This window comes from Heterodontus francisci, chromosome 5 (genome assembly GCF_036365525.1).
Source record: "Heterodontus francisci isolate sHetFra1 chromosome 5, sHetFra1.hap1, whole genome shotgun sequence".
In the NCBI taxonomy this organism is placed as follows: Eukaryota; Metazoa; Chordata; class Chondrichthyes; order Heterodontiformes; family Heterodontidae; genus Heterodontus; species Heterodontus francisci.
Window position 1 is genome coordinate 207,910,951 of NC_090375.1, and position 24,259 is coordinate 207,935,209.

General features: G+C 43.9%; 1 protein-coding gene across 1 annotated transcript; it reads right to left on the bottom strand.

Annotated features, from left to right (window-relative positions):
* Positions 1-14,433: 14,433 nt before the first annotated feature.
* Positions 14,434-18,866, bottom strand: LOC137369673 (probable G-protein coupled receptor 139). The gene is made up of 2 exons (XM_068031016.1): positions 18,797-18,866; positions 14,434-15,332 (listed from the first exon to the last, which is right to left on the bottom strand). The coding sequence occupies exons 1-2, from the start codon at positions 18,864-18,866 to the stop codon at positions 14,434-14,436; spliced, it is 969 nt and encodes a 322-aa protein (XP_067887117.1).
* Positions 18,867-24,259: the final 5,393 nt, after the last annotated feature.

Sequence of the window (24,259 nt, forward strand, 5' to 3'; positions counted from 1 at the left end):
ATGAGTAGTGAAAGAAACCAAAACATCCATACCCTGGAAGATGATGATGCGTTTGAGAACACGATAGACATAGGAACCATAGTATTGCATGAAATGTCTGGATGTGACAGTTCCCAGAGGGAAAAGAAATCACACAACCATTCAGATCAGGAAGAGGGTGAAAAACAAGCCCACAAAGATAAATCTAAAGGTGAAGATTGATACTGGTGTGCAGAGCAATATCATCCCACTCAGACTATACCAGAAAATCTTTCCTGAAAATTTGGAGGAAAATGGTTATCCAAGGAAAGGTGCTCTGAAACCCAACAACATCATGCCAACAGCATACGGGGACACTGAGGACAGCTAGGAACAAACCAAATCAGAGGGTCACACAAAGGAAAAGATGTTAACTGTATGTTCTATGTCACTGAAACAGATGGTCCTGCTATCCTGGCGCTAAGCAGTTGTGAAGAGCTGCAGATTATCTCAATAAACTATGAGGTGAAGGCGGTGACACTGAGGGTTGAAGATAGTACACCCATTGAGAAGAGCTTTCCGATCAAAAACAAAGAAGACCTGGTACAAATGTACCCAGAGTGTTTTGATGAGATAGTTGGATGCTTTGAAGATTTTGAGTATCACATCACTATTGACCCAGCGATGAAACCAGTGATTCATCCCCCACGTAAAGTACCAGTAGAACTAAAAGGAACGTTTGAAAGAGAGCTCCAAGAAATGGAAGAAAAGAAGGTGAATCGCCAGAGTCACAGAGCCTACAGATTGTTAAATTCCATTGTGGTGAGAGAGAAGCCAAATGGACGGCTAAGAATTTCCTAGATCCCAAATATCTTAACAAAGCAATAAAGAGGGATCACTACCCTATTCCCACTTTGGAAGAAATCACGCCAGCACTAGCAGCGTCAAATTTTTCAGCAAGCTTGATGCCAGAAATGGCTACTGGAATGTGAAGCTAGATGCAGAATCTTCATTGTTGACAACATTCAACACACCCTTTGGACTGTACAAGTTCCTGCTTTTGGCATCAAAGTAAGCCAGGATGTGTTCCAACAGAAAGTAGACGAGACATACAGGGGATTCAAAGGAGTAGTCAGCATAGCAGATGATATCCAGATATATGGTGTGGATGGAAAAGATCATGACAACCATCCACATGAAACCATGGGGAGAACCAGGAAAGCTGGAATTAAGCTGAACACAGACAAATGTATTGTGAAAGTGACAGAATGCCTGTTCCTTGGAATGGTCGACATGCCCGATGGAGTCAAGCTGAGCCCTGAAAGAATCTCAGCCATCTCTAGAATGGAAGCCCCAAGAGAAAGGAGAGGGTTGAGAAGTTTCCTTGGTTTGATACAAAACATGAGCTCCTTTGTTCTGCACATTCCAGAACACACAGCGAACCTGTGGGAGGTGATAAAAGATGTGGAGCAACAGTGGCCAGAGTCACATGACAGGAGCTTCAACAAAGTCATAAAGGTAGCATGCAATGAGACAAGTCTGCCATACTACGATGGAAAGAAATCAGTCACTCTGCAAGCCGATGCTTCCACAAAAGGACAGGGAGCAGCCCTGGGATAAGAGGGAAAGCCAATAGCATTTGCATCCAAAGCTCTAACATCAGTTGAGACAAGATCTGCCAACATAGAAAGAAAGCTTTTGGCAGTGGTTGCTGAAGGTCAATCATCGCAGCTCCAGGACATCACTGCAGGAGCTTTTTAGGGTAGTGTCTTAGGCCCAACCATCTTCAGCCGCTTCATCAATGACCTTCCTTCAATCATAAGGTCAGAAGTGGGGATGTTTGCTGATGATTGAACAATGTTCAGCAACATTCGAGACTCCTCAGATACTGAAGCAGTCCGTGTCCAGATGCAGCAAGACCTGGACAATATACAAGCTTGGGCTGATAAGTGGTAACTAGCATTCGCACCACACAAGTGACAGGCAATAAGTATCTCCAACAAGAGAGAATCTAACCATCTCCCCTTGTCATTCATGGCATTGTGATCACTGAATCCCCCACTATGATAGTTACCATTGACCAGAAACTGAACTGGAGTAGCCATATAAATACCGTGGCTGCAAGAGCAGGTCAGAGGCTAGGTATCCAGCAGCGAGTAACTCACCTCCAGACTCCCCAAAGCCTGTCCACCATCTACAAGGCACAAGTCAGGAGTGTGATGGAATACTCTCCACTTGCCTGGATGGGTGCAGCTCCAACAACACTCAAGAAGCTCGACACCATCCAGAACAAAGCATCCCGCTTGATTGGTATCCATCCACAAACATTCACTCCCTCCACCCCACCAATGCACAGTAGCAGCAGTGTGTACCATCTACAAGATGCATTGCAGCAATGCACCAAGGCTGCTTAGACAACACATTTCAAACCCACGACCTCTACCAACTAGAGGGACAAGAGCATCAAATGTGCGGGAATACCACCACCTGTAATTTCCCCTCCAAACCACACACCACCCTGACTTGGAACTCTATTGCCATTCCTTCACTGTCGCTGGGTCAAAATCCTGTAACTCTCTTCCTCACAGCATTGTGGGTATACCTACCTCACATAGACTGCAGCGGTTCAAGAAGACAGCTCACAACCACCTTTTCAATGGCAATTAGGGATGGTCAATAACTGCTGGCCTAGCCAGCGATGCCCACATCCCGTGAATGAATAAAAAAAAAGTTGAGTATTGATGCGAGAAGTTCCACACATATCTCTCTGGGAGGAAGTTCACAGTGGGGAGTGATCATCATCCACTGGAGCAGATCTATAAGAAAAATCTATGTAAAGCACCAGCAAGACTGCAGAGGTTACCTTTGAAGCTTCAGAGTTACGCTTTCACTCTGAAATATAAGCCAGGAAGAGAAATGCTGCTGGCACACACCCTATCTCAGTTGTCACCACAGGAGAAACATGAGATAGAAGATCTAGGTATAAAGATTCATCAACCAGTGAATGTAACACCACCAAAACTTAGTCAAATTAGACATGAGACCAGCAAAGATGAGGATTTCAGATGTTATCTCAGCAAGTGATCCAGGGATGGCCTGATAAGATACAGCACACACAGCCAGCAATACGGCAGTATTGGTCTATCAGAGATGACATCTCACTAGAAGATGGTGTTCTGCTGACCGGGTTCAGAATAATCATTTCCAAAACAATGCATGAAGAAGTTCTCCAAAAATACACGATGACCATATGGGAATGGAAAAGTGTAAGCTGAGAGCCAGACCAGCTGTGTACTGGATAGGCATATACAAAGATATTGAAAATATGGCATCGACATGCAAAGGATGCCAGAAGTACAGAAACACACAGCAAAAAGAGGAGATGATAGCTACTGAAGAACCACACAGACCATGGCATACTGCAGGAGTCGACTTATTCACACATAATGAAGTACCTCATCGTCGCATGCTACTACTCAAAATTTCCTTTTATCTGGAAAGTGAAAGAATTGAGAGCCACAACAATAATCTCAGCAGTGCGAGTTATATTCGCTGAGCAAGGGATTCCTGAAAGGTTAATATATAACAATGGCACCCAATTTACATCCAGAGAATTTAAGAAATTCGCTGATCAGTATGGGTTCAACACCATCACCTCATTACCACACTACCCACGGGGACACAGATTTATAGAAAGACACGTCCAGACAGTCAAAAGAAAACTTGAGAAATGCCAAGAGATGAAGGAAGAGCCAAACCTCACCTTACTGTCACTCCAATCCATACCTCTGAAGGCTGACATGAAATCACCTGCAGAGCTGTTAAAAGGAAGAAAATATAAGACAACTCTTCCAAGCAAAATACATCCTTCAAATGACCAGGAGGAAGTGAGACAACAACTCACTAAAGTACAACTAAGAGCAGAGCAACACTTCAGCAAATATGCTAAATCCCTACCCGACCTGTTGAAAGGACAAAGTGCACACGTACAGGATCCAATCATGAAAACCTAGAGCCCAGCAAAAGTTGTTAGTGAAGCTGAGACTCCAAGGTCATATATCATTGAGACTGAAACTGGTAACCAAATGAGAAGGAACAGAATCCATATTGGACCTACACCTGAGCTGGAACAACAGAAAAGACCATCAACAACACCTGAAACATCAGTATCTAGTGAGACAACATTAACAACATCACCAGCAAGTGACACAACATCACCTGTACAGCATGCCAACTCACCACTGAGAGATATAAGTGTCAAATCTATAAGATGAAAGCACAAAATCTTACCACCCAAGCGATACTGTGAATGATATTTGTTAGAAAAAGAACACAAACTATAAAGTACAATAAAAAGGAGTTCAGATTATTTCCAAAAGTTGGTTGATAATCGTCTTTAGTTATATTGACAGATGTATTAATTGTTGGGTGTTATGTTTCAAAGAAAGAGAAATGTTATATATTGTTACACTATCCGTAAAGTGATAGGAACTAATTAGCTCGTATTTAGTTGTTATTCAGCCCATCGTACCTTTCCCACCACTCAGCTGGATCACAGCTGTTCTGTATCTTAACTCCATTTTCCCGCTTTGTTTCCATAACCTTTAATACCCGTGCCGAACTAAAAGCTATCAAACTCACTTTTAAAATGCTTAATTGGATGAAATCTGCAACAGCTTTTTGCGGGGGAGAGATCCAGATTTCCATTTCTCTTTGTGTGAAGATGTGCTTCCGGACATCATCCCTTAACAGCCTAGCTCTAAATTTCAAGTTCTTGTTCCGGACTCCAACCAGCAGAGGAAATAGTTTCACCCGATCTACCCTATGGAATCTTTTAATCATCTTAAACATCGCAATCAGATCATCCCGATATTTTCTATCCTCGAGAGAATAGAAGCCTTGTCTATGTAATCTGTCCTAATATTCCCCTTTGACCAGAATCATTCTCTAAATTTGATTGGTCAGGATATCTCTGACATTTTTTTTATGTATTCGTTTCATGAGATGTGGGAGTCACTGGCCAGGCCAGCATTTATTGCCCATCACTAATTGACCTTGAGAAGGTGGTGGTGAGCTGCCTTCTTGAACCGCTGCTGTCCATGTGGGGTAGGGACACCACAGTGCTGTTAGGAAGGGAGTAACAGGATTTTAACCCAGGGACAGTGAAGGAACGGCGCTATAGTTCCAAGTCAGGATGGTGTGTGACTTGGAGGGGAACTTGCAGGTGGTGGTGTTCCCATGTATTTGCTGCCCTTGTCCTTCCAGTTGGTAGAGGTCACGTGTTTGGAAGGTGCTGTCTAAGGAGCTTTGGTGTGTTGCTGCAATGCATCTTGTAGATGGTACACACTGTTGCCAGGGGTGGAGGGAGTGAATGTTTGTGGATGGGGTTCCAATCAAGCGGGCAGCTTTGTCCTGGATGGTGTCGAGCTTCTTGAGTGTTGTTAGAGCTGCACCCATCCAGGCAAGTGGAGAGCATTCCATCACACTCCTGATTTGTGCCTTGTAGATGGTGGACAGGTTTTTGGGAGTCAAGAGGTGAGTTACTCACTGCACGATTCCTAATCTCTGACCTGCTCTTGTAGCCATAGTACTTATATGGCTAATCCAGTTCTGTTTCTGGTCAATGGTAACCCCCCGGATGTTGATAGTGGGGGATTCAGCGATCGTAATGCCATGAATGTCAAGGGGAGATAGCTAGATTCTCTCTTGTTGGAGATGCTCATTGCCTGCACGTGTGTGGTGCAAATGTCACTTGTCACTTATCAGCCCAAGGGCTTGCTGCATTTCTACACAGAAAGCTTCAGTATCTGAGGAGTTGTAAATGGTGCTGAACATCGTGCAATCATCAGTGAACATCCCCACTTCTGACCTCATGATTGAAGGGAGGTCATTGACGAAACAGCTGAAGATGGTTGGGCCTTGGACACTAACCTGAGGAACCCGTGCAGTGATGCCCTGGGACTGAGATGATTGACCTCCAATAACCAAAAGCATCTTCATTTGTGCTCGGTTATGGGAGGGGGAGGATCCAGTTTTCATGGTCCACAAAGAAACAGACGACATGTGTAGAAATAGGAATGATGTTCTGCTGAGAGAGTTTCACGAGTTATGGTCCAAATTACCTCAAATGTAATAATTTCTGATTGTTACCTGAGCCATACACAAATTGGCAGAGGGTGATGGTGATTTGAAAATTAAATGTGTGGCTCAGCGAGTGATGTGGAAAGAAGGGCCTTCGATTTTTCAGGCAGTGGCGCCATTACTGGGCAAAGAGAGAGCTCTTCCATTGGTATGGGCTCTACTGAAACCACACTGGGATCAGTGTCCTGGTGAATCGTATAACCAGAGAACGGGGCAGGGATTTTAAGTAAAAGGGTAGGGGAGGGTTCAGGTGAAGGCGATTTAGAAATCTGAAGAGAAAATTTGAGGCAATAGAGCAGAGTAGCGATTTGGCTACAGACTGCAGAGTGGGATAGGTAGGGACAAAGAACAAAGAACAAAGAACAGTACAGCACAGGAACAGGCCATTCGGCCCTCCAAGCCTGCGCCGATCTTGATACCTGCATAAGCTAAAACCTTCTGCACTTCCGGGGTCCATATCCCTCTATTCCCATCCTATTCATGTATTTGCCAACATGCCTCTTAAACGTCGCCATCGTACCTGCTTCCACCACCTCCCCCGGCAACATGTTCGAGGCACTCACCACCCTCTGTGTAAAGAACTTGCCTCGCACATCCCCTCTAAACTTTGCCCCTCTCACCTTAAACCTATGTCCCCTAGGAACTGACTCTTCCACCCTGGGAAAAAGTTTCTGACTATCCAATCTTTCCATGCAGCTCATAACTTTGTAAACCTCTATCATGTCGCCCCTCCACCTCCGTCGTTCCAGTGAAAACAATCCGAGTTTATCCAACCTCTCCTCATAGCTAATGCCCTCCAGACCAGGCAACATATTGGTAAACCTCTTCTGTACACTCTCCAAAGCCTCCAAAGTCCTTCTGGTAGCGTGGCGACCAGAATTGCACACAATATTCTAAGTGTGGCCGAACTAAAGTTCTGTACAGCTGCAGCATAACTTGCCTATTTTTATACTCTATGCCCCGACCTATGAAGGCAAGCATGCCGTATGCCTTCTTGACTACCTTATCCACCTGCATTGCCACTTTCAGTGACCTGTGGACCTGTACGCCCAGATCTCTCTGCCTGTCAATACTCCGAAGTGTTCTGCCATTTACTGTATACTTCCCACCTGCATTAGACCTTCCAAAATGCATTACCTCACATTTGTCCGAATTAAACTCCATCTGCCATTTCTCCGCACAAGTCTCCAAGTCTCTATAACAGATATCTTTGCAGCATCCTTAAACACGGGTGAGGTCCCGGAGGACTGGAGAATTGCTAATGTTGTCCCCTTGTTTAAGAAGGGTAGCAGGGAAAATCCAGGTAATTATAGATCGGTGAGCCTGACATCAGTGGTAGGGAAGCTGCTGGAGAAGATACTGAGGGATAGGATCTATTCCCATTTGGAAGAAAATGGGCTTATCAGTGATAGGCAACATGGTTTTGTGCAGGGAAGGTTCCACAGGGATCCGTGCTGGGACCACTGTTGTTTGTGATATACATTAATGATTTGGAGGAAAGTATAGGTGGACTGATTAGCAAGTTTGCAGACGACACTAAGATTGGTGGAGTAGCAGATAGTGAAGGGGACTGTCAGCGAATACAGCAGAATATAGATAGATTGGAGAGTTGGGCAGAGAAATGGCAGATGGAGTTCAATCAGGGCAAATGCGAGATGATGCATTTTGGAAGATCCAATTCAAGAGTGAACTATACAGTAAATGGAAAAGTCCTGGGGAAAATTGATGTCCAGAGAGATTTGGGTGTTCAGGTCCACTGTTCCCTGAAGGTGGCAACGCAGGTAAATAGAGTGGTCAAGAAGGCATACGGCATGCTTTCCTTCATCGGACGGGGTATTGAGTACAAGAGTTGGCAGGTCATGTTACAGTTGTATAAGACTTTGGTTCGGCCACATTTGGAATACTGCGTGAAGTTCTGGTCGCCACATTACCAAAAGGATGTGGATGCTTTGGAGAGGGTGCAGAGGAGGTTCACCAGGATGTTGCCTGGTATGGAGGGCGCTAGCTATGAAGAGAGGTTGAGTAGATTAGGATTATTTTCATTAGAAAGACGGAGGTTGAAGGGGGACCTGATTGAGGTGTACAAAATCATGAGAGGTATAGACAGGGTGGATAGCAAGAGGCTTTTTCCCAGAGTGGGGGATTCAATTACTAGAGGACACGAGTTCAAAGTGAAAGGGGAAAAGTTTAGGGGGGATATGCGTGGAAAGTTCTTTACGCAGAGGGTGGTGGGTGCCTGGAACGCGTTGCCAGCGGAGGTGGTAGATGCAGGCACGATGGCGTCTTTTAAGATGTATCTAGACAGATACATGAATGGGCAGGAAGAAAAGAGATACAGAACCTTAGAAAATAGGCGACATGTTTAGAGAGAGGATCTGGATCGGCGCAGGCTTGGAGGGCCGAAGGGCCTGTTCCTGTGCTGTAATTTTCTTTGTTCTTTGTTCTTTTGTTATCCTGCTGTATCCTCTGACAATCCTCATCACTGTCCACAACTCCACCAACCTTTGTGTCATCCGCAAACTTACTAATCCGACCAGTTACATTTTCCTCCAAATCATTTATATGTACTACAAACAGCAAAGGTCTCAGCACTGATCCCTGCGGAACACCACTAGTCACATCCCTCCATTCAGAAAAGCACCCTTCCACTGATATCCTCTGTCTTCTATGACCGAGCCAGTTCTGTATCCATCTTACCAGTCCATCTGGACATTGAGTTTAACGGTAATAGTGCATCAGGGAACAAAGTCCATGCGCGGCCTGCCGTGTTCCCAGGACTGGTTAGCATATGCAAGGGAAAAAAATCATCGCTCAGCGCCAACTTCATCGTGTCGTGCATCTTGTCAGTCTCTGCTCATGCACTTGGTGTTTGCGCATGTGCAGTAAAGCATCAGATTGTTCCCCGCTCCTCCCTTCCCGCACCAACCCCCGCCCATCCCACTCTGCAGCTCCTCGGTTCCCGCCTCCCGCTACCCTGCTCTGTGGCCGCTCGGTCCCTGAATGCCCTCGTCTAGCCGCTAGCTCTAGGCCTGCTTCCCTCCTCTCGGCCACTCACTCCGATGTTGATCCGTCACCCCTCCCGGCCCACCTTGCTTCTTCGGGTGGCGCGCGAAGAACGATCGAACATGGGAGAGAGTGACCGAGCGGCGGTATGTGGCATGGCCTGGAACTTGCGGCTTGCGAGGGCGGGCAGGGGGAAACAGGAAGCGAACGGCTGGAGAGCGGGGTGGCAGGGGTGGTGGTGGGGAGGCGGGGAGTGAGAGGCTGGAGAGCGGGTGATAAATCTGTGATGAATTCAGCAGCTACATTTTCTGTGATAAATTGAGCAGCACCATTTTTTATCCTGGCAGCTGCCTGAGAAGGTGCAGACAGTGACGCTCCACTGGAAGAGGCTGCATTTGCACATGTGCTGGAACTGCACCACCCAATGGTTGTGTTGTCAGCAAATGCTGCTAATAATAAAACTATAAAATTAAGGCTCCGTCTGTTAATACATGAAGCTTTCGTGCAGCCTTCCTGGTTGAAATCATCATCGAGAGCAGACTGAGAGAAGGAAACTCTTCAGAAAAAAATACAGAACAGAGGGACATGGTGGTTCAATACATCACCACGAATGGTAGGGCAAAGGAATGAAAGAATTAACAGGGGTGTTAGCGCAAAAGAGCTTTGTAATTGCAGGGTGAGGTTTAGTAGGGCTGGAGAATGTTATTGACGTGGAAATATATCATCATATTCTTTTCTTGGCCTCCTCATCTCGAGAGACAATGGGTAAGTGCCTGGAGGTGGTCAGTTGTTTGTGGAGCAGCGCCTGGAGTGGCTATAAAGGCCAATTCTGGAGTGACAGGCTCTTCCACAGGTGCTGCAGAAAAATTTGGTTGTCGGGGCTGTTGCACAGTTGGCTCTCCCCTTGCGCTTCTGTCTTTTTTCCTGCCAACTGCTCTTCGACTCGCCACACTTTAGCCCCGCCTTTATGGCTGCCCGCCAGTTCTGGCGATCGCTGGCAACTGACTCCCACGACTTGTGATCAATGTTACAGGATTTCATGTCGCGTTTGCAGACGTCTTTAAAGCGGAGACATGGACGGCCGGTGGGTCGGATACCAGTGGCGAGCTCGCTGTACGATGTGTCTTTGGGGTTCCTGCCATCTTCCATGCGGCTCACATGGCCAAGCCATCTCAAGCGCCGCTGACTCAGTAGTGTGTATAAGCTGGGGATGTTGGCTGCCTCCAGGACTTCTGTGTTGGAGATACGGTCCTGCCACCTGATGCCAAGTATTCTCCGGAGGCAGCGAAGATGGAATGAATTGTGACGTCGCTCTTGGCTGACATACGTTGTCCAGGCCTCGCTGCCAAAGAGAAAGGTACTGAGGACACAGGCTTGATACACTCGGAATTTTGTGTTCCGTGTCAGTGCGCCATTTTCCCACACTCTCTTGGGCAGTCTGGATATAGCAGTGGAAGCCTTTCCCATGCGCTTGTTGATTTCTGCATCTGGAGACAGGTTACTGGTGATAGTTGAGCCTTGGTAGGTGAACTCTTGAACCACTTCCAGAGCGTGGTCGCCGATATTGATGGATGGAGCATTTCTGACGTCCTGTCCCATGATGTTCGTTTTCTTGAGGCTGATCGTTTGGCAAAATTTGTTTCAGGCAGCCACAAACCTATAGATGAGACTCTGCAGACACTCTTCAGTGTGAGATGTTAAAGCAGCATCGTCTGCAAAGAGGAGTTCCCTGATGAGGACTTTCCGTACTTTGGTCTTCGCTCTTAGACAGGCAAGGTTGAACAACCTGCCGCCTGATCTTGTGTGGAGGAAATTTCCTTCTTCTGAAGACTTGAACGCATGTGAGAGCAGCAGGGAGAAGAAAATCCCAAAGAGTGTGGGTGCGAGAACACAGCCCTGTTTCACGCCACTCAGGATAGGAAAGGGGTCTGATGAGGAAGGATCTAAACAAAGGATAAGAACTGTAAATTCTCGGTTTTGGAGGCCTAGGACCGATGCTTGTTGGATCAGAGGAGCTTGGAGGGGATCGGATGTGGGCAGCAGAGTTTTAGTGGAGCACAGGTTTGTTAATCGTGGAAATGGGATGTCGACCAGGAGGACATTGGATAAAGTGAGTCTCGAGATGACACGAGCATGGATGAGAGTTTCAACAGCAACAGGACTACAGAGTGAATGAAGGACTTTGATGTTATGCAAGTAGGTGGTCTTTGTGATGAGAGAATGTGAATTCCTGAAGCTCATCGTGGGGTCGAATGTGAAGCCCAGATTGCAAACATTATGGGTCTGGCTGAGACAAAGGCCAAGGAGTAACAATAGAGTGTGGAAGGTACAGAGTTTGTGCTGTGGACTCGAAGATGGTGAATCCTGTCCTCCCAATGTTTAACTGGAGGAAATTGTTAATCATAAATACTGCAGGTCATTCAAGCAATCTGAAACCCAGTGGAAGTGTAAAGGTTGAGTGTGGTAACGGAGAGGTAGAAATAGGTGTCGTCAGCGTATCTGTGGAAGCTGACCCTATATGTTCTGACAATATCTTCAAAGGGCAGCATGGAGAGGGGCGGCACAGTGGCGCAGTGGTTAGCACCGCAGCCTCACAGTTCCAGCGACCCAGGTTCAATTCTGGGTACTGCCTGTGTGGAGTTTGCAAGTTCTCCCTGTGTCTGTGTGGGTTTCCTCCGGGTGCTCCGGTTTCCTCCCACAGCCAAAATACTTGCAGGTTGATAAGTTAATTGGCCATTATAAATTGCCCCTAGTATAGGTCGGTGGTAGGGGAATTTAGGAACAGGTGAGGATGTGGTAGGAATATGGGATTAGTGTAGGATCAGTATAAATGGGTGGTTAATGGTCGGCACAGACACGGTGGGCTGAAGGGCCTGTTTCAGTGCTGTATCTCTGAATCTAAATCAAAATCAACAGTTGGAGGGTTAGAGTAGATCCTTGGAGGCTCCTACGAAAAAAGTGAGGCTACTATCGGGCAGCAGGTAAGAGTAGAACCACATGAGGACAGTAGCAGTTATCTGGCAAATGGATAGGGAGGCATTGAAGTGATATGGAAAGGAAAGGGAGGTGTGAGATGTGATTATGGCGTTTTGAAGAACAGAAATGTAGTGCCTTTGCTATTGAGGAAGGGTGACAATAGTGGTTTGAAAAAGAAACTCAACTGCTCAATTACCCCCTCGCCACTTCTCAAGGCAGCCTTCTGGACAGATCTCGGTGACCCTACCTTAACCTACCTCTTGTCCAGGGTTCCAGCGCTGGGCCTGGGTCCAAAGCCTCTGCAGTACTGACAGTGACCACTGCTCCCAATGGTACTGCTGATACTGTGAACAGCCAGCCCTCTGACTGGCCGGCAGCTCATGGAGGCGGGATCCCTGTCTTGAAAGGGACGAGGATCCCAGCTCGTGAAACTTTGATATAAAAAGACTGGAGGATCGCTCCGAGGAGGCAGGAAAAGGCCAAGGCGGGGTTCCCACCGACGCTTTGTCCGGGTGCAGGGAGCCCTGCATGCTGCACAAAATCCAGCCCTGGAAGTTTCTCCAACACTTGAATCCATTTTGGCTTCTTTTTGTGGATTTTTGTTTTGCACTTTTACCTTTTCTAACCATGTGAATTATAATGATTGTCAGAATATCCTTGCCTGAATATCCATGGGAAAACACTGGGAACTATTATTCAGGAAGTCTTAATGATCAACTTGGAAAAGCATAATATGATTAGAACAAGTCAGCAAGTGAGATCCTGTTTGACAAATTTCTTGGGTTTTTTTGATGATGTAACTGGTTGGGTAAATAAAGGGGAACCAGTCGATGTTGTATACCTGGATTTCCAAAAGGCATTCAATAGGGTGCCACATAAAAGATTAATCCGCTAGGTAAGGGCTGATGGCATTGAGGGTAATATATTCGCATGGATGGAGGATTGGTTAACAGACAGGAAGCAGAGAGTGGGCATAAATGGGGCATTTTCAGGTATTCAGGCAATGAATAGTGGGATGCCACAAGGATCAGTGCTGTGGCCTCAGCTATTTACATTCTATATTAATGGCTTGGACGAAGAGACAGCGAGTAATGGAACTACGTGTGCTGATGATACAAAGCTCGATGGAAAGGTAACCTGCAGGGAGGATGTAGAGAGGCTGCAGAGATATAGACAGGTTCAGTGAGTGGGCAAAAAGATGACAAATGGAGTACAATATAGAAACGTGTGAAGTTGTTCATTTTCGTCGTTAAAAATAGAAAGGAGGATTTTTTTTTAAGAGGTGTTAAACTGGTAAGTGTTGATGTTCAAAGAGACTTGGGGGTACTTGTACAATGAATGCACAAAGTTAACATGCAGGTGCAGCAGGCTATTAAGAAGGCAATGGTGGCATTTATTGCAAGGGGATTGGAGTACAGGAATAAAGAAGTCTTACTAAAATTGTACATGGCTTTGGTTAGACCGCACCTGGAATACTGTGTGCAGTTTTGGTCTCCACATTTATGAAAGAATATACTTGCACTGGAGGCGGTGCACTGAATGTTTACCAAATTCGTCCCTTGTATCAGCGGGTTGCCCTCTGATGAGAGGCTCAAGTAAATTGGGCTTATATTCTCTGGAGTTTAGAAGAATGAAAGGTTATTTAATTGAGACATACAAGATTCTGAGAGGGCTTGATAGGGTAGGAGCTGAGCGATTATTTCCGTTGGTCAGGGAATCTAGAATGCGCGGCACAGTCTCAGGATAAAGGGCCAATCATTCAGGACTGAGATGAGGAGAAATTACGACACTCAAAGGGATGTGAATCTTTGGAATTATCCACACCAGAGAGTTGTGGATGCTCCTTCGTTGAACACGTTGGAGGATGTGATACATAGATTTTTGGTCCTGCAGGGAATCAAGAGATATGGGGAGCGGGCAGGAAAGTGGAATTTCAGCCCAAGTTCAGCCATGATCGTATTGAACGGCGGAGCAGGCTCGATGGGCCATATGGTCTACTTCTGCTCCTATTTCTTGTGTTCTTGTCAGATTGTTCTAACGGTGCTGAGTATGCGATTTAGTGTTACTGCTCCTTTATGGGGAATTGATGTGATGTATTTTGATGGTGTACGGTTGCTGTAACTCCACAGATCCAGGAGTAAAACTGACACTGGAATATTTCATGATATATCGTTTCATTTACCCACATTAAAATTAATCTTTAATATTCTGGTAATTATACATCACTATCCAAAATCTTGTTAAAGATAATCCGTCTTCTCATTGTCCTTCACCTGCCTGCAAGGATTTCAGGAATATAAAAGCAAATGATTGAGAAACATATAAGCCCTGCTCCAGATCGATGTTCGTTACTTGTTATTGACACAATTTCCCATTCAGTGTAAACAAATACTTCACCCCATTCTTCAGCTCCTCTCTGAATTTCCTCTGTGTCAATCCATAGATACAAGTGTTTGTGCAGCAACTGAGAAGCTGCAGCATAAAACCAACTTGTTGGGTAATATATATTGGGTTACTGTAATATTTGTCTGTGTAATAAAAGTTTACCACTTGCCAGTTTATTGAATGGAGAACATACGTCATCCACAGCAGTATGAAATTGGCCGAAATAGCAAAAAGTAAAATCATGGATTTCCTCCGATTCTTCACCTCTGGATCATTCTGATTCTCACTGTTGCTCAGCAGTTCCCTGCGCACTCTACTTACCACTATAATGTATCTGACAGTCAGAGCATTGAACAACAGAATTAAAAGAATTGGTAATAGAGGGGTTACAAAGCTGTCGATCCACTCAAATGCTTTCCACAAGGGGGAGGTGAGATAATCAGTGGTGGGAACACAATACCATGGCACGTTGTCAATTATAAAGGCAGGTTCATCCATGTAGTAAAAAGGAATGGTTCTCAGACAGCTCACCACAAACACAGTGGCAATAACCACTGTCGTTGTTTTCTTAGTACAATATTTTGATTGCAGCTTCTGACAACAAATTGCGACAAAGCGATCAAATGTAAAGGCGACAGTAAACCAGACAGAACAGTCTATAGCTACAATGTACGCGGCAAAATTTACCATACAAACAGGAGTTATAAACAGGAAGCTAACTGGAAAGTACATGATATTAATCCGCTGTAATATCACATGGATGATAACCACCATTAGATCCGCCACTGCCATGGCCACCAGGTAACGAGTGATACATTTGGAGAGACCGCACTTTCCTCGGGACAAAATCACAATCGCCACCAAGTTAACTGTAAGAAACAGAAAACAGATCACTTCCCCAATCTTTTTTTTTTTAAGTGCAGTCAAAATTCCATTAAGAAGGTACAGAAATATCAGCTTTCTAGTTTCGCATTTTAAGACAGTGAATTAACAAAACTATTGATTTGCAGGCAGGGAAAGCTGTTGCAAATGTAGGAAATGAAAGTACAGGATGTATTAAAATACAAATAACGTTTCTGCCAACATACAGAGACAAACATGCTTAGGTCATAAAAAATTACGGTGGTATTTCTGTCGAATTCCAGTCTGAAACACACTTGATGTCCCTTTACCATGTGCCAGTGTCTCCAAACACGAATACCTATAAATCAGCTCGGCCCTGTTGGGTTATCGTTTGTTCAACATGGAGACAGCACTCTCACTCTGTTTTGAAACTGTGATGGAACATAGGTATAATAGGCTTACTTAGGTAGAAATTAGATATAATTAATACATTATACCTTTTAGTTTAGTTTAGTTTAGTTTAGTTTAGATATACAGCACTGAAACAGGCCCTTCGGCCACTGAGTCTGTGCCAACCATCAACCATCCATTTATACTAATCCTACACTAATTCCATATTCCTACCGCATCCCCACCTGTCCCTATATTTCCCTACCACCTACCTATACTAGGGGCAATTTATAATGGCCAATTTACCTATCAACCTGCAAGTCTTTGGCATGTGGGAGGAAACCGGAGCACCCGAGGAAACCCATGCAGACACAGGGAGTATTAAAGATTGGATAAATGGCCAGTTTTCAAGATTCACTGAAATTCCCCTTTAAGGGTGGAGTTAAAAATCCATTTCAAGTTCTCTACTACAATGGAATTAGAACATGACTCACATTGAAACATCCTGTGCGAAGTCAGTACTGATGGTTATCAACTTACCAAGTTGAAAGTGTTAGTGATATAGACAGACTGACTCAACAGGATGGTACAAGGTACTGTAAAAAGACAATTACAAATGATTAATTACAACATGAAATGTTTCTGACAAAAACAGATGCCAAGTAAACCCAATTACAAACATAGAAAAGCTCACAACTTCAAGAGAAGGGGATTTTACATCAAATACATTAAATGGGGATTGTAGCTAATGATATTACAATATATGGATCTTAAAAGCGGGAAATACGCAGCCATAAAGGTAACACCTACATTCTAAAGGATGAGATGATAGATTCAAAACAGTATAAACATAAAAGTTTTTGAATTTAAAAAAAACAGAAGTATTGAATTCCTCATCAATGCTTCTCAACCTGTGATTTAAGTTAAAATTTTGATTTAAATTTTGATGGATATTCTAATGTATTTTGCTGTAACATTGTCAAAGTTGAACATTTGGATTATATTTTAGAAACGAGATTATGTCTTACTTCTTTTAGTAATCTTTAATATTGTAGAATACCTAGCCACATAATGTATATTGCATGTTCAAGACTTTAATAAATATATAAAAGTTAATAAAAACAAGAAATGCTGGAACCACTCAGCAGGTCTGGCAGCATCTGTGGAAAGAGAAGCAGAGTTAACGTTTCGGGTCAGTGACCCTTCTTCGGAACTGACAAATAATAGAAAAGTCACAGGTTATAAGCAAGTGGGGTGGGGCAAGAGATAACAAAGGAGGTGTAGATTGGACCAGGCCACATAGCTGACCAAAAGGTCATGGAGAAAAGGCAAACAATATGTTAATAGTGTGTTGCAAGACAAAGCATTAGTACAGATTAGGTGTTAATGCACTGAATATTGAACAGCAGCAAGTGCAAACCTGAAAAAAACAGTGGGTAAGCAAACTGAACAAACTAAGATGAAATGAAATAAATGCAAAAAAAAGATTGTAAAAAATGTAAAAAAGAACGTAAAATAAAGAAGAAAAAAACAACTAAAAATGAAAGTAAAATGGGGGGCTGTCATGCTCTGAAATTATTGAACTCAATGTTCAGTCCGGCAGGCTGTAGTGTGCCTAATCGGTAGATGAGATGCTGTTCCTTGAGCTTGCGTTGATGTTCACTGGAACACTGCAGCAATCCCAGGACAGAGATGTGAGCATGAGACTTATAAAAGTATAAAAGTTAATAAATCGTCTTGTGCAGCATTCTGCATACAACTATAAGAACCCCCTCTCTGTGTCTCCTTAAGTGGGGAGGTACTTATTGAAGAGAGTTTCCTAGACCCTTATGCTGTCTGGGATATTTATGACTTAGCTTAATTATAAAAATAAAAAAGGCTATCTGAAAGATGGTAATATTCTCTGTTGGGTTTCTTTCATTGAGGGAAAACCAGTTCAGTTCTTCGGACCCAAACAAGTGTCTGTGGGAATCTGTCTGGTCGGAACTTAATTAAAGGAGACGTATAGGGATATATGCCTGATTTGGTATAGTCCTTATAAGGAGTTAAAGTCATAAGTCACTTCAATACATGGGGTTAGGTTGTAATTTTTGCGACAATGTGAAAAAGGATTGAAGTATAGCTGGCTGTTGGTTCAATACTACTCGTTTTACACTAAATTCTGATGTGAAAATCTGTACCTTTTTGCTTTCCATTACTCACAAATCTGTAAGTAGCCAGTGCACAAATGTCAGCTGAATAATTCTGCATGTAAGTTATTAAGTTCGTATAATTAATTGTAGATTTTCCAAAACAGTGGAAGTTGATCTGGATTCCTGCATTCTAAGTTCTCTTCTTACAAGTTTTATGTTAAATTCTGCCTGGGTAAAGTACAGAATGGAAAATAGGGCACAGCGCGAACAGAAAATGCCATGTTTTTCCTTGCACATAAACTGACCACAAACACAGTCAAATCTGGAATCAAGTTGTAACAAACAAGAAAGAATTCCACAATGAAACAAATGTATACAGGAAATAAAGTTAAAAAGCAATACTTATTAAAATCTCCCCATTACACATGCAACCCACTTGGCAAAATAAGGACATTAACAAGTTATTACTTTATTCCTGATAGTTATATATTCTTCTTGTTTTCTGGTTCCCAGATGTTGAAAATGATCCCACCTTAAACTTGGAAATGCTGGAGTCTTTATTTAGTCAATCATCCACCATGCTGCCTGCTGTATGACTGATGAAACTGGTTTTCTGTTGCATATCACATGACTCTCCAGTGCAGCCTTGAATGTGGCCCCATTGGAACACTTACACATAACAACTAGATCCTAGCTGATTAGTTCCTAGAAGTTTACGGGTAATATAACAATATATAACACTGATCTATACCAGTGCCACATCTGGGGAGGAGTTTCTACTGTAAACAATAAATGTGATTGCTGTTTCAATGTTGTCTGTTGTGGAAATTGGAGCCATATTAGATTTCACTGTAGCGATCATTAACAAAACAAGGCAATCACTAACAGATACCATCAAACAGTGAACAAAAAACATGAATGGTCGCACATTGATAATCCCGTTTTACTAACCCGTTTCACTACCTTACCAGGAAGTCCGACAGCTGCAAGAATTGGGTAGTAAATTAGCTCTATCTGAAAAATTACAGGATATCCCATCTCTTGTGTGAAACTCCAATGCCTGCAAGGACGCTGATGCAGCAAATGTAGCTACTTGTGCAGAGGAGTTCTTATTAATAGCAGAGAGGACCCTGTGTGAAGACAGTCATTTAGGGAAAGTGAACAGGGAGATTAGTTATATACCACTGAAAAAAATGATTTAATGAACCACATTTACTCCAAGGATTTGTGCATAATCTAATATATTCCCAAGATCACATGGAAAACAAAACAATTTTATATATATTTGGAACATTTTCAAAAAGTGAATTTCATTTTCTTTCTTTATTATCCCTGGGGTTAATCTGGATGAACAGTCTCAGTATCACTTGCCCTGGTATTGATTTGGGGAGAACAGTTGCAATTACAGTAGTCCTTGTGTTACTGGTAAGGGTTAAACGGGATTGAATTTTATTCCGTACATAGAGAGATGTGAGACAAAGCAGTTTAAGTGTAGAATGTCGTGTGAATGAAATGTTAATTTTTGGACTGTTGCCCAAACTTTTCTGGAAGTATTCAGAATGTGAATCGAAAAATATGTTGTTGTGATAACCGTCTATAAAGTTACAACACCAAGTACTGCAGATGCAGGAAATCTGAGATTTAAAATCTGAGATTAAAATAGAACATACTGGACAGGCTCAGTTGGTCTGGAGTATCTGTGCCGAGAGAAACTAAGTTAATGTTTCAGAACCATTCTGACAACACATCACAGACCTGAAACATTTCTCTCTTTGCTTCTCTGTTTCTCCCCCCACAGATAATGCCAGATCTGCAGAATATTTCCATTAAACAAGCAATGATTCCGAAGACCAGCCATAGATACTCAGTTTCTGTAAATCCATGAAGCCCACATTAGATTTGGTCAAATTAATTTGTTATCTGGAGACTTGCCTTGCAGCTGAGCTGGTTTACAAACTCTGATCAAATGGAGAGAGTGAGACTGATCTGTTTTCTGATTGATTTTCTTGCCTGAAGTTGGAGTAGAGGATGGAACTGTTATCCAGTGCAGCTGAATGGTTGTTACAAGGATGGACTTTGATTAAGTATGAGGTCCATGATCATCTCTCAGGCAGTGTTTAACGCTTTTACCTGAAATTGTTTGAGAATGCCAAAGGGCCCAATGAAGTGAAGCAGAGAGTGAATAATGTGAGCACATTGAATGGCTCGGCAGCTACTTGTCACAGAGACAGGAAGAAATGCCTGTGAATTGCTGTTAACATGAAGCGGGCTGTAGCTCAGTGGTAGAATGACTACTCTGACTGTATGTGATCTCGGGTTAAAGCCCCGGAAACATTAGAATCAGCAAATCTTACAGCATGGACTCAGGCAAATCAGTCCATGGTGTGTCTGGGGAATTTTTGAAAGACCAATCAATTCATCGTGCCATAATGGCCACTCAGCCCATCGAATCCATGTCAGCTCTCCACAGAGGAGTCCAGTCAATCCCATTCCCCAGCTTTATCCCCATAGCCCTGCAGGTTTATTTAACTCAATACCGATCCAATTTCCTTCTGATATCGTTCATCGTCTCCACATCCACCACCTTCATAAGCAATGAAATCCAAACCATTACCCCTCGCTGTGTAAAAAAGAACTTCCTCACATTCCCCTGCATCTCTTGCTCTACATTTTAAATCTGCATTCATTGGTTCTTTTGCCATCAGCTAATAGGAACAGTTTTTCTTTGTCTACCTTATCTAAACCTGTCATCATCTTGGACATCTCTATCAAATCTCCCCTCAATCTCCTTTGCTCCAAGGAGAACAAACCCATCCCTTCCAACCTAACCTTGCAGCTAAAATCCCTCAACCCTGGAACCATTCTGGGAGATCTTATCTTCACCCTCTCAAGGACCCTCACATCCTTCCGAAAGTTTGGTGACCAGAACTGGACACAATACTCTAGTTGTGGCCTAAGCAGAGCTTTGTGAAGGTTCAGCATAACTGCACTGCTTTTTGCACTCAATAACTCCACTTATGAAGCCCAAGATCACATTTGTTTTGGTAACTACTCTCTCAATGTGTCCCCCACCTTCAATGATCACAAGAAATAGATCACAAGAACACAAGAAATAGGAGCTGGAGTAGACCACATGCCCCATCGAGACTGCTCCGCCAGGTCCTCAGATCCCTCTGGTCCTACACACTCTTTATAAAAATGCGTTATTTTATTCTATATTGGCTCTCAACATGCCTTCTGCCAAAGTGGAAGACCGCACTCTTCACTGTATTATATTCCACCTCCATCCGTCTGCCCATTCTGCCAGCCTATCTATGTCTGCTACAGTCATTTTGTATTATTGCAAGTGTTTGCCATTCCTACAAGTTTGGCATCATCGGCCTTTTTTGAAATGGTCCTATGCTTTCCAATATCCAAGTCATTTGTATATATGGTCCGAGCACTAAACCTTAGGGAACCCCAGTGTCTACCACCCTCCAATCTGAAAATCCATGCCAGATTTTCCTTAATTAACTCATCCTTTCCAATTGCCTGTTCATTTTTGTTCCTGATTATTATTTGTAAAACCTTACCCACCACTGATGTTAAATTGCAGTTACTAGGAAGTTCCTTACTCACTTCCTTGAATAAAAGTGTTAGATTTGCCACTCTCTAATCCTCTGGCACCTCTCTGATATCCAGGGAAGATTATAACAAGCCCTTCTACTATCTCCTATTACTGACAGAATTGAGAGAGAACTGAAACTGCAGTTTGTTTCCTTTTTCTGCCAGTAATCAGTGGGTTTTAGAAAAATAAAATGTATGTTTCTTAACCCTGAGTATATGGCCAATTCCAATAACCAGCAGCAGGCTTTTCACGGGTTTTAATGAAGAGGATTATTTTTATTCACACATTCACCCCGAAAATACAATACTACGTCACTCACTCAATACTCACGCTTACCACTCACACCCATCACTCACATGCACACACACACACGCACACGTATACCCTCTCTCACATACACTCTCTCCCACACACACACATGCACACACACACTCTCACTCACACACATAACACACACACACACATGCTCTCTCCCACAAACACACACTCGCTCTCTCTCTCACACACACATATTCTCTCTCTCTCTCACACACACACACTCTCTCACACACACATGCACACACACACACGCTCTCTCACACATACACGCACACACACCCGATCTGTCTCACACACACACACGCAGAGACACACTCTCTCTCATCTCTCTCTCATACACAAACACACACTCTCTCTCATACATACGCACACACATGCTCTCTCTCTGACACACACACTCAGTTTCTTTCTCTCACACACACACTCTCTCTCACACACACACGGACACACATACTCTCTCTCACACACACACATGCGCGCGCACACGCACACACACACACACACACTCACACGCACTCTCTCTCACACACTCACACACTTACACGCACACACACGCACTCTCTCTCACACACACACGCACACACACTCTCTTACATACACACTCTGTCTCTTTCTCTCACACACACATACTCTCTCACACACTCTCTTTCACACATGGACACACATACTCTCTCTCACACACACACACATGCGTGCGCACACACACACACACTCTCACGCACACACGCACACACACACTCTCTCACACACACACACACTCTCTCTCGCATACACATGCATACACACACTCGAGAAAGAAAGCCGTTAAAAAGGATAGTGCACTCCTACAAATTATAAGCGAAGGAATTGTTCACAATTAACATGATTTGGCTTGTCTTGGGAAAAGTCATGTTTTGCAGGCCTGGTGACGAAGGCGTTTTCACTCCTGAAGTGTAGTTAGTTGGATTCGATAACCGGAGTTGTATATCAAAGTCAATGTAGGATTCTCTCAAAGAGGTGGATTTTCAGCAGGTAATGAAGTTAGTTGATTATAGTCTCATTACCAGGAGGTTGGTTTTCTGTACTGGTGGACTTGAAAAGGAGCACGTTCGGAGACCTTACGATGTTACAGTCTCCACTTCTTCGAAAGCACGATGGTATTGCCTGGTCTGCTTGCGGCTTTTTCTGTAGTTTGTATTTTAAAAGTTTTCTCAAAGGAGATCAACATGGCTGCCTTACCATATGACTTCTCACAGTTCATTTTCCAAATATGGTGGTGTCTATGTTAATTATCCCACCCTCGTTTATTATTGTAAGACAATCACCTTCTTTTGTTCAGGAGAAAGCCATTCAATTCAAAATTGTCTTAGCATGTTTTCAGGATATTAAGGGATATGGTGAGAGCGCGGGTAAGTGGATCTAAGTTGACGAAAAGATCAGCTCTGATCTTATTGAATGGCGGAGCAGGCTCTAGGGGCCGGATGGCCTACTCCTGCTCCTAGTTCTTATGATCTTATGACACCTCTTGGTCTGGAAGGTATTATTCTGCCCTTTCAGTCAGTGAGTCCATTTTTGAATAGACAGGCTGAAAGTCAGCCAACCTTCAATGGTCAACTTTTCAGACTATGTCCACTTTTAATGTCCCTTGTGGTTCATTTAAAACAAAAGCAATATTCACTTCCAGAAGCTTCTATGCTGAATATAGTCCATGGTTAAAGTTGAATCAATTGAAGGCTGTGCAGGCCGAAGTGCCCTCAGCACATTCTCTCCACTCCAGAGAGCCAGTGTGGCTCTCTCCCCTGAGGTAGGCCTGAAGCCTGCAGCTTGGCCATCCTGACTGTACCACTCGGACCATTAGAAACAGCAGCAAGGACCCCACTTGCACCCAGCAACTGTCCATTCAGCTGTCTGGAACAACAGCAGCTGGGTCAGCAGGTCTTTCCCTGATTGCTTTGTCACGAGCCAGTGGTGAAGTGGGGGCAGAGAGCGAGAATCTGGGAGCGGAGTGGGACAAAGAGACATCTTGGTCCTGACATACACATCGGAGCATCAGGAAGGCACAGGCAACAAGGCTGGTGACGAGGGTCCCACAGTACTCCTCACGGAGCTGGTAGACTTGGAGCAGGCATTCAGCTACCCGTTCAAGAACACCCTGACACATGGCCTGCATCCGGGATCACCAGCTGGTCATGCTGGCCATGTGTATGTATTATTCCCCGTCTGTGCGGCAGAGACCCGTCTCCAATTGTTTCGGCCATCCCTGCCATTGGACAAAGGCCTTGCTTACCTCGGACCATGTGGCGGTCGGTGTGCAACGGCCACCAAAACGTTGAAAGAACCCACCCATAGGCATCGTCCACCCCCTCAAAATGAACTTCGGGATCTGGTAGAATCAGGACTCTTCTGGACAACCCGAGTAGTGACAGATCTGAACACCGCACCACTATCAAAGCCCGAGCACTCTGCCACTACAACAGTGATATTGTTGCCCCGAGTGAGAAACAGGGGACAGGAGAAGACCAGCTCA

Bases quoted from the DNA above. Each gene is read 5' to 3' on its own strand.
- LOC137369673 (XM_068031016.1), bottom strand. From the start codon at position 18,866: ATGGGATATCCTGTAATTTTTCAGATAGAGCTAATTTACTACCCAATT. The intron at 15,333-18,796 runs GTAAGGTAGTGA...TGTTTCTTACAG, and splicing joins TGCAGCTGTCGGACTTCCTG to TTAACTTGGTGGCGATTGTG.